The 10,865-nt window shown below is 43.8% G+C and overlaps 1 protein-coding gene across 2 annotated transcripts in view; it reads right to left on the bottom strand.

Moving 5' to 3' along the window:
• Nucleotides 1-1,241: 1,241 nt before the first annotated feature.
• Nucleotides 1,242-10,865, bottom strand: part of LOC133448822 (metal transporter CNNM1-like) — a 31,913-nt gene continuing 22,289 nt past the window's right edge. The window contains exons 7-10 of one of the 2 annotated variants that reach the window (XM_061727726.1): nucleotides 8,248-8,530; nucleotides 6,139-6,243; nucleotides 4,789-4,893; nucleotides 1,242-4,045 (exon numbers count right to left, since the gene is read on the bottom strand). In XM_061727726.1, coding sequence (XP_061583710.1) covers nucleotides 3,966-4,045; nucleotides 4,789-4,893; nucleotides 6,139-6,243; nucleotides 8,248-8,530 — 573 coding nt within the window. In that variant the 3' untranslated portion in view covers nucleotides 1,242-3,965. Of the gene's footprint in view, nucleotides 4,046-4,491; nucleotides 4,894-6,138; nucleotides 6,244-8,247; nucleotides 8,531-10,865 lie in introns of those variants that run through there. The other variant, XM_061727716.1, reaches the window with a different exon arrangement.

Below are 10,865 nucleotides of genomic sequence, written 5' to 3'. Positions count from 1 at the left end.
TTTCTTTCTTTCCTCCATCAAATCCTCTCGGGTATTAGTCGTTAAGTTAAGTATAGATGGCTAAATACAATAGCCTTGAGCTCTGTGTGTTGTGGAAACTCACTATTAAGATTTTTTATGAGCGCTACTCAATATTCTTAGATCAGATTTTGCATTTAAAATGTTCAGCCAGTCTATGTTGCCATGCCACTTCTGACCACATGGGGGCGTTTAGGTCTGCAGGGCTGACCCGAGACACTGCTATACTGAGCCATACTGCGCTTATGGTGGGAAGGTCATAGATACATAATAAAGCCTTTATTATGTATATCTATGGGGATGGTCCTGCATGTCTTGTAATTTAACTTTTTGCATATTCCAGCGATTGGTATGAGCTTCCTTGTGATATGCTGCCCTTATTTGAGCCGCTGTAACACCCCCATTTCCCCTGTGGGGATCAATAAAGGACTATTTTAGGACTATCTTATGTGGTCTTATGTGGTATTGCTGCATAGACTGCAAGTGATCTCAGAAGACAATCATTAAATGAATTGTTGAAGTTGTTATGATTTAAGTCTTTTCAGAGATTATTGTGGCGGTTTATAGCAGGAAGGATCTGTCGCAGCTTGTGTTGCTGCAGCAGATCTGAAGACTGAAGACGCTCTTACTGAATGGCTGTGATGTGAAGAGGATGCTAGGGGTTCTCCAGAGATTTCTCCTGACCACATCTCTCACTCAAAGATGATTCTTCAGCGTTATCCTTCCATGTCTGATATCGTTCTTAATCCTGTTTCAACAGTCTTCTTTGTTGTAGGGTTTTTTTTTTTTTTTAATGCAAACCAGTAATTTGATCTGATCCAGAAGAACATCTACATTCTTCATGAGCATAGAACCTGTGTTTTGACTTTACAAAATAACTGGTGCCAACTGAAACCGCTCATCTCTGCAATACGGGGGGTGTTGTGATGAATCCAGGTGACTCCTTTTTTTGTAATTTGTTCAGTGGAAAGCTTGTCTGTTACAGAATAACATTAATTGTATTGAAGGCCATTAGATTTCACTGGTTTAACCAAAACCAAAGTCTTGAAGCATCTGTGTAAATGTATCAAACCTATGAAATAAATCCACTGAATATATCAGCAGCTGTGGAAGAGTGTATGACATCAACTGGAGTACTTGTTACTGTTAGGGAGCAGTTTGTTGAAAACAAGAACAACTGGGGACATTAGCAGTCACAAAACAGCAGGCCAGATAAATCCTGTATTTGATAGAACTGTGTATATTTTGATGCAAAACTTCATCACATAGGTGCATTTCACTTTACAATTATTAAACTCGTCTCTCCAAAATTGTTGTCCACATTGTTCATCTCCTCTTACACGTGTTTCCATTAAAAAGCCCGGCAAAAAAGGGCTGAAACGATGCACATTTCCAATGAACACATTTAAATCATGGCAGAAATGGTGGGATAGTTCAGCTTTAAATAAAAGGGCGGTCAGCAGCGGTGCTGGAGAGGGAGCGGTTGGTTTGACCTCTGGGGGAGATGCTGATTGGCTGCAGCTGCTGCACCGATGCAGCAGAGTGACTCAGCAGGTCTGGCAGAAACGCACCAGGAGGGAAGTGTTTCCTGCTGCATCAGCCGCTGAGCTGGGAGCAAGGACCACACCCCCCGTCTTCTTCTCTCCAGCCACAGTCTTCTTTTTATTCTTCTTTCCCTTCCGGCTGCTCCCTTCAGGGGTCGCCACAGCAACCCTCCGTCTCCATCTTCCCCCGTCCTCTGCATCCTCCTCTCTCCCACCAGCCAACCTCTGTCCTCACTACATCCACGTATCTCCTCCGTGGTCCTCCTGCCTGCAGCTCCCACCCCGATAAGCTCATTATCCCTCCACTATCTCCATCTGACTCTCTGTCTTTATCTTTTAAACATGTGCCGTCCAAAGTGGGTCAATATTTGGCATTAGGGGGCGACACTGCCGGGGGGGCAGGTGATGCCAGCATTCACTGCTAATACGATTGTCATGAAAGACTTACATCCAAACTGTTTCCTAGAAAAAGATGTTGCACTGATACGTGGAAGACCCATAGAGATTTATCAGATATGAGGACACACAATTCTAACAGTAAAAACTGCTCGTCAGTTAAAACAGCATTTCCAGGTAGCAGGTTAATACAATCAGGAAAATGGATGAATGGGATTAATCTGAATGGCTTCTCTTCAGAAGCTTTGATACCAGTTTCATGTGAAACTACTCATCTCTCCATCCCCTCAGCATCATGCACAAAAACAACAAAACTGCACATAAGCTATTTGGAGACATGTTCTCAACATACATACTGATATATTTGATCTATGCACCAACTTCTGGGAATCATTAATAGCACTAGACGTGGAGTTGAGGCCTAGATCTGTTCTGCTTTAGATAACAGGAAAGCTTCACAATCACACTTGCAACTTCCAGAGATGCATCTTTGAAGGTGAAGGGCGTCTGCAGCAGAAGCTCGGCTTCCTTTCACCTCCAGTGAAGAACAAACAGAAATAATGACATTCATTTATAATTGATGAGGCCCTAACAAGGCAGGCTCAGCCGGAGTAATGCCTATTTGAAGCGGTTCGGTGTTTAGAAATTGTTTTGGCCAGAAAAAAAGAAATACAACCAAGTACCCCCTAAGCAGCGCAAAGCACTTTTGGTTGTTAAAAAAAAGATCTAAAAAAGAGCACTGTGCCATCAGTAACTGATTTATTAAACATAAAAATATTGCTGCTACGCTTCAACCACGACTCCATCGTTGGTCCAAGTGATTGACAGGTGAAGCCAGGTGATTGACAGGTTAGGTGGAACCATCCTGGTGTGGGGGATACTCTGCAGTTTTAGGATAATAAGTTGAATAGCCTACTCCTGAAGATAAAATTCATTTTAAGAATTTAGACTTATATTTTCCTCAATTATTTATGAAATATTTATTTTTAAAGGATTTTTGCATGGATGCTACTTTTTAAATATATGTATATTTTACAATCTCACGTACCCCCAGGGGTACGCGTACCCCATTTGAGAACCACTGGTCTAGACGATAACTGTACATAGTGAAACAAGTGAAACACGTTTAAAAAAGCTAGTTGGATTGTTAGCGTAGCATATATATTGTCTCTGAAACCCCCCAAAGAAACTGACATTTTTCATTGCACAAAAGGCAAATAACACTCCGAAAAACCCCCACAAGGAAGGGTTGAAAACGACCATTATCTCAAGTGCACAGACACAAGTTCTTTCTACTTGGCTGTCCCAGCATGTCCACAGACGTTTGGCCATAAACCTGTACTTGGCTGAGGACTGTCTTTTTCCCCATCTGTACTTTGATAGGTGGCAACATTTATTTAGGAAAAAAAAAACGCCATTCAAAAATTGTCTGAAATATATGAGTTGATAAATAAAAGGAAAAATTGTATTTCCAGAGTAAAGATACATAATATGCATGGAGAACAAATCAAACAACATTTGAAACAGAAAAACCTCAGTACAGTGTAGCCGGTGTTCTTTTGTTGACATTCCTGCACGATTTTTTGGAGCAGTATGGACAGAACATCTTTGGCGTCTTCCCGTGTGTTTCCTGTGGACTGACATCCCATTTACTTCCATGGTGAGTGATCACAACTGTATAAAATGACATATTTTTTCTACTAATCTTATACATTCACAGTCATTCCTTTATATGTGAGCATCAGCGTGAAAAATCTGTAGAAGTCAAGATGAGAAGCTACGGTTTAATGCATATTGCCAATGCAGCACCTGCAGGTTTGTGATAAAACGCTCTCTCGCGCCCACATGAGCAGCATATTCTTGGTGATGGGTTCACTTTAAAATCTCCAACAGTGCGGGTGTGTGGAGTGTGTTTTCAGATAAAACTCTGATAACCGTAGTCTAGCAACCTCACAGTCCTTACAAAAAGCTCAAAAGGACCATCCGATGATGGAGTTTTCAGGTCCGTTAACTTTTCACCAGCGGCTGCTCTGAAATGTCCTCCGGTGTTTTGTCTCCATCGCGAGATTTTTTCCTCTTCTTGTGGCCTGAGGAAACAAGACAGTGTGTTTAAGCCAATTGTAAATGTAATTTCAAGATCTGGCAAGAACAAGATTGTCTATATTTAATGTCCTGATACATAACAGAGTACAGTTGCAGGGGGATTTATTTTCTGTTTCACGTGGCAGTGCGGCAGGCCGGAGCTGCAGGAGCTGCAAGAGCTGCATTGCGCTTTGTCAGAAACTGCATGAGCATACCAAGTAGGCAAGTCCCAAACACTCATGTATGTGTGAGCAGCAGGCTGTGTGTGTGTGTGTGTGTGTGTGTGTGTGTGTGTGTGTGTGTGTGTGTGTGTGTGTGTGTGTGTGTGTGTGTGTGTGTGTGTGTGTGTGTGTGTGTGTGTGTGTGTGTGTGTGTGTGTCTGTTTAGTGGTTGAGTTGTCATGTGCATCAGAGCCCGTGAGGACGTAAGAAAGCAAAAACAAGCAAAGAACAGATTGGTGAATGGGTGGCTTGTTTGTCTGAGTTTCAGTTTTCACATTGTACTGGGGACTTCTAAACGTGCTGCACATTCACCAACCAGAACCCCCTCGTTACCGTGGAGACCAAAATAAAGGCTTTAGTACTTTTTGTGGCTTAAGACTTCATTTTAAATGAGGTTAATTTGACGATTGTCCAGATCGGGCTAGGCAGCCGTGAAAACTGTCCTGAAACGTCCCCGGAGCAAAGATATGTTTTTATTGTCTGTGTGTGAGTCAGGGTGAGGGAGAGAGTCGGAGAGAGACACTGACTAAGTTTGAGCAGCAGTTTCTTGCCCAGCGTGTCCTCGGAGCTGCTCAGCGACAGGCTGCTAATGAAAGGGGATGTGTCCGTTTCCATGGGAACAGAGGCCATGTCTGAAAGAAAGAGATGAAGGTGAGGAATAAATAGAGGGCAAATTAAAATCCTGTGTGATTCTCAGCTAAATGTGGGAGCAAATGACGACAACTCATAAAGTTCAGGCCAAACACTGACATCACTATTATTTTATTCATCATTTATTCTACTTTAATTAGTTTTATAGTTGTTATCAAGGCACGTTTATTTCTGTAGCACAATTCAACAAGGTGATTCAAAATATTTTACAAATACATTAAAACATAAATAAAGCATGATTTAAAATGTAAACAAAGAAAAAAGAACAATAGATAAAATCAGATAAATAGATAGATAGACTTAAATACACTGTTTCAGCTGATCTGAGGTTTCTGGGAGTTTGTTCCAGACATGTGGAGGCTAGAAGCTGAATGCAGCTCCTCCATGTCTGGTTCTGACTCTCAGAACTGATAACACCCAGATCCAGACGACCTGAGGGGTCTGAAGGTTCATACTGGGTCAGGAATGATGAATTCTGGTCCTGGACCATTCAGAGCTTTATAGACCAGCAACAGAACTTTATCAGACTTGATGTTGGTTTAGTTTAATATGTAAGACCATCAAAGATATTATGTATATGTCATTTATATACATCAACACTGCCCCCACCCGGCGTTTAATTATTCTCATAGGACTACAGGCATTCCCCTCTTCTACTTCTTCTTTTTTTTTTTTTTTACTATCCTCTTCTGATTAGAAATACCTTGCTGTCTTATGTCTCTTTTTTTTCGAGCACACACATTATACATTTATTCACACACACTACAACACATCACACACTCTCCAAACTGCACCCATCACTGTCTTGTCTCCTCTTTCCTACTTTTTCACGCTTCACTTTGGGTGATCTTAGTCCTCTTCTGCAGAATTTTTTCTCTCCCCTTTTTCTCTTTTCTCTTCTTTCTCATTCCTTTTCGTGAGGGATTAATAAAATATAGTAGACTACCAAGAGGGCTGCTGAAGGAGACACACTCACGCACAGCCATTCACACGTACACAAAAAAAACCTACCAAAAACCTTTGTTTGAAGGCTAAAGTGCATTTATCTATGCTTTAGGTTTTTATCAAACTTGGTATTAACCATTAATATATATGCAGACAAGGGACAAAAAAATAACTATCAGTTCATGTCAGTGCAGATATGGAAAATTGCTCTCTCTCTTTATCTTTATACGCCAACAAATGTGATTTTTTCTAATTAGGTTTTAAAAAAGAGTAAAACGAACCAGCAAGTCCATCTGTCTCTGATCGGTCCTCTCTGATGTAGGGGATCTCATCCATCCTGAGAAACACCGAATCACTGGGACTCTTCTGGCCGTCAGATTTACTCCCTGCACCGCGCACACACGCACACAGATGCACACACACACACACACACACACACACACACACACACACACACACACACACACACACACACACACACACACACACACACACACACACACACACACACACACACACACACACACATACACACATGCACACGTAGGTGATGAATACAATGTATTTGAAGAGGAAAATGTTGATTTATCAATTGATACCAATACAAATCCAATATTTGTTGCATATGTCAATCATAAATTAATTTTGAACAGAAGCTTACTTCGGGCTGGGGGGGATGGAGGGGGTTGGATAACAGTTATTTCAGGACAAAACGTGTGGAGCAGAGAAGGGTTTACTAACGGTTTCTGAATTCGAAGAAATGTTGGTTGAAACCATGGAAACCTCAAATCAACATTTTTATTCTCTTCCTCCAAGAAACAATTGAACCGTGCAGGCAATAAACTGCACAGCGGACTAACTTTTAGTTTTACAGGTAGTACTATGACTTTGAAAGGACACAGTACCTCCAGCATTTCTGTGTACTGTGAAGTAAGGAGCTGGTTTTGTTGGTAAAAGTATCTGACAACAGAAACGAGGCTACAAAGATGCACAGTACCTACACAGTTAGGGCCAATCCCAATACACCCCCTACTTTCTACCACTAGCCCTCCCTCACTACCACTACCCCTAAAAAAGAAGCCACAGATTTTAGGGCACTTGTAATGTTCCCAGGGCCCTGTCCCAATACTCCCACTACCACTACTTTCAGCACCACCCCTAAATTTAGCTTGCTACGTCACTGCGTTGTTTACGTTCGGGTACGTAAGCGACTGCGTAGTTACGTTTGCACATACTTCACACCATATCAGGAAGCCGAGAGCTAAAAGCTGTTTTAATTTCAGCTGTAGCGCTGTTAATATGCCACTTTATTAAGTTTTAATATTTTTTCAGGCGTAAAAGTAACCGTTAAGATCCCCAACCTGGGCTTAGTTTATCCAAATAACGCCTGTTAAGAAATTTGATCTGATGTTTTGGGAGAAGAGCCGCCGGTCCGGAGCAGCAGCAGCAGCAGCTCACGGCCGGGTCGACCTGCGCCGTCGACCCGGGGAGAAACCTGCAGCTCTGTGGAGAATTACAGCTGGCTGAAATAAATCATTTAGGAAAATAAATGTTGGTTTAATAGATGAAATCTAACAGTTGTAGCTACGCCTGTTAAGAAACTTGATCTGAAAATTTCGGGATGATGATGCCTGCCGGCTCGGGAACTGATTTATGGTTCCACATTAAATCGATGCAGAGCCTATGGCCTAGGGTACGGCGCGCGTCGCCACGTAACCTACGCCGTAGGCTCTGTGTTGGTGTAATGCGGAACCATAAATCAGCCTTTTTTCTGGCGAGATTTGAAAAAGACTTTGCAACAACGGGCAAACGAGTGATTATGTACATTCACTAAGTGAATATTATGAAAGTAAAATATATATTTCTCGCTAGAAATGTAATTAAAACACATTTTTATGCAGAAACTAACTCAAAATATTGATTTTATTCACAAAAAAATAAGAAATGTCCGCCATGTTTTTTTTTTTTTATTCAGTCCGCAAATGACGACGAAAATCATTCTGGGAAATTTTTCTGGCCCTATTTCAGCTAGGGAGCATCTGAAAACCCTCGCTCCGTAGGGACAGATTCATAGCCACTACCCCTCGTTTTCTCCACTCCCCCTAGGTGAAAAGAGGAATTGGGACACCACTACCCTCACGAGAACGGGCAAAATTTAGGGGTAGTGCTGAAAAGTAGGGCTAGTGGTAGTATTGGGACAGGGCCTTGGTGTAGTTTTATCCAAACAACGTTCTGGTGCTCATGTCACTATCATTCAGCCCATCGTCTGTGTGTCCGACGGGCCTCTCAGTTGTGCCATCGTGGTGCGTGAACTGAGTTTACTGAACTCTAACCAACCTCATCCTACAAGACCCGGCGTCTCGTTCATCTCTGAGGTTGTTGGTACTTACGGACGATGCGGTTCTTCTCGTTGAGGAGGGAGGTGCTGGGCGGGACGCTGAGCTGCTGGCCTCTGCTGCGGGCCGAGCTGGGCCGGCAGTGATCCCGGGGCGGGGGCATGAGGGTGGCGGTGCTGACGTGCTCGGGGGGCATGAGTGATGCCCCGTAGGCGGTGGCCGGAGGCTCGGGCGTCTGGGTGTTGCCCTCCGTCAGGCGCGTGTCGGCGTCAGGCGTCTGAGGGGAGGTGTCCATCCTGGTGGCCGTCAGAGCGTTCTGGTAGTGGCCCCGGTTGATCTGGCACACAAACACAGGAGTCTGGCTCACATTTAAACGTTGACCACACACACACATACATACACACACACACACACAAATGGACACCATCCCTTGAGGTGTTGATGATATTTCTTGTAAAATTACTACCAACGCATCCTTTTCAATCACGTCTGCACAAGTTTGTTCACGGTTGCTAGTTTAAAGGCTCAGCCACTGGACTCCACCCACCATCCCCGGCAGAGTAGACCTCTTCAGAAACACAGTGGGTGCCCCGTGATGAAGATGCTCAGGCTGTTGTTGGGCCACAGCCCTGTGTTGAACATGGGAAGACTTAAAGGGGACCTGTTATGGCATCTAATACCTATTTTAAACAGGCCTTGAATGTCTTAAAAACATGCTTTTGATTGTTTTTGCTAAATAAATTAGAAATTCAGCCTCTGATCCATGTCTTTATCTTCCCATTCTCTAACCTCATTATCTATGCAGGATTCTGAGTGGGCGGGGCTATGATAATGAGGCTCTGTGCTGATTGGCTGCCTGAATGACGTGATACACCGCTACGAAAAAATTGTGGAAGCTCCGGCTGGCTAGTTAGTTGTGGGCGTGGTTTCACCCCTCGGAGGCCAACCGATGTAAATCACATTTTGGTTCCGTAACGACGGGAGCAGAATCTTATTGGCTCGTAGATCCACATGACACTGGACGGCTCATCCGGGCGGCTGTACAGACACTGCAGAATCTGATTGCTTTCCTCCTTCTCTGAGTTGGCAGGCTGAGGGGAGACCACTTTATAAATGTTAAAGCAAGAAAAAACCTGGTTTTCATAATAGGTCCCCTTTAATTTCCATTCTGAGGCCCAACTCTAAGCCCAGCCTCAATTTCTTAATGTTGACCGCATGGTTTGAAACAAAGGAACCTCCATAATGACTCAAAGCCCCAGCAGGCTTAACATTTACGGCCCTTCGGTGATAAGGAATAGCATCCTCATTGGGCATGGACCCCAAATCGGGGGAGGGGCCGCAGCCGATTTATGGCAGCCTGGGCCCAGGTTTAAAGAGCAAGCTCCCCCCTTTCTCGCTCTCTTTCTCTTTCTCAGATCTCTTCTACCTCTGACCTGTCCACGGTCCCATGGAGTTCTCTGTGAGCTATGAAGAAGGCCACAGCTCCTATGGGCCGGCCTTCTCCATTATCGTGCCTGAAGAAGCGTCTGGTTACCTTGAAATGGCAACCACAGTCTGCAGCGCTGCAACGAGTGACCCGCAAACGTTCCGAGCCCCAGATGAGCTGAACAAGGGACCCTTGCATGCCCCGACGTGAACGCCTTCGGACCGACCTGGAGCTGAAGGAGGCCCAGCTGCTGGGCCCATGCTGCACCCCCTCATCCACACGGAGACGAGGAGAGCAGGAGGGACAGAGAGAGACGCTCTTCACCAGGGTCACCACTGGAGCGTAACCATCCAGCTGTTCACCAAGGAACGCTGACCGGCCAGACCCACGGTGTGAGCCGGACCGCTGATCCCGTCACAACTGTGTTTATTAGCTTAAGTGTGTTTGTTTATTTTATCATCTTTCTACTGTTGCCTCCACATTGCTGGATCTTGATGACATGCTCATGAATAACAGCTACTTTGACACTGATTTAGCTGTTCAGTTGATAAAGTCAGGTGGTGCCCCGTTTTGATTGATTCATGTTGATAATTCATTTTGACAAGTCATCTTCTTTATTAATTATTAATAAATATTGTAAAACTATTATTAATAACTCTCTAATAACTGAACCAGCACCACCTTTGTGGCCCAACACTGTCTACTCTGACCTGAATCTGTGATGTCACGGCGTCCTGTACATCTTTTACAAACTGTCACTTTGACATCCAGAATCAAGTGCCAGGGTTGTGTTAGGTCCAGGTTTTTGAGCTGGTGGTCACTTATATTTACCAAAGCACATTTTGTTTTGGTTTTTAAATTTCCATCCATAATGTGCCGGCGTTATGAAACAGGACATTGAAGTGGAACTCTTGCTGCTGCTTCAGCACGTGTAGCACACAGCAGGAACTGGAACTGTAAAACGTTCACGTCCAGGAGCTCCGTTGCAATAGGCCCAACATGTTCATGACCAATACAGGACACTACGTTGTTGCTTCTGATGGAAAAGACCTTTTTGTCTGCAGATGACTTGTCTTTGGTTAAAACATGCACCTTTAAACACCCACTCAGAAAACTTCAACGTACCGATTAGCTTGAACACATACTGGACGTAAACTGTGGTTAGAGCTAAAAGAAGAGGAGGAAGAGAAAAGGAAACTGATAAAATGTAATCCTTTCATGCTCCGCTGCCCACCTCCACACATTT

Source organism: Cololabis saira, chromosome 1, assembly GCF_033807715.1.
Source record: "Cololabis saira isolate AMF1-May2022 chromosome 1, fColSai1.1, whole genome shotgun sequence".
NCBI lineage: Eukaryota > Metazoa > Chordata > Actinopteri > Beloniformes > Belonidae > Cololabis > Cololabis saira.
This window is presented reverse-complemented; position numbering and strand designations above follow the sequence as displayed.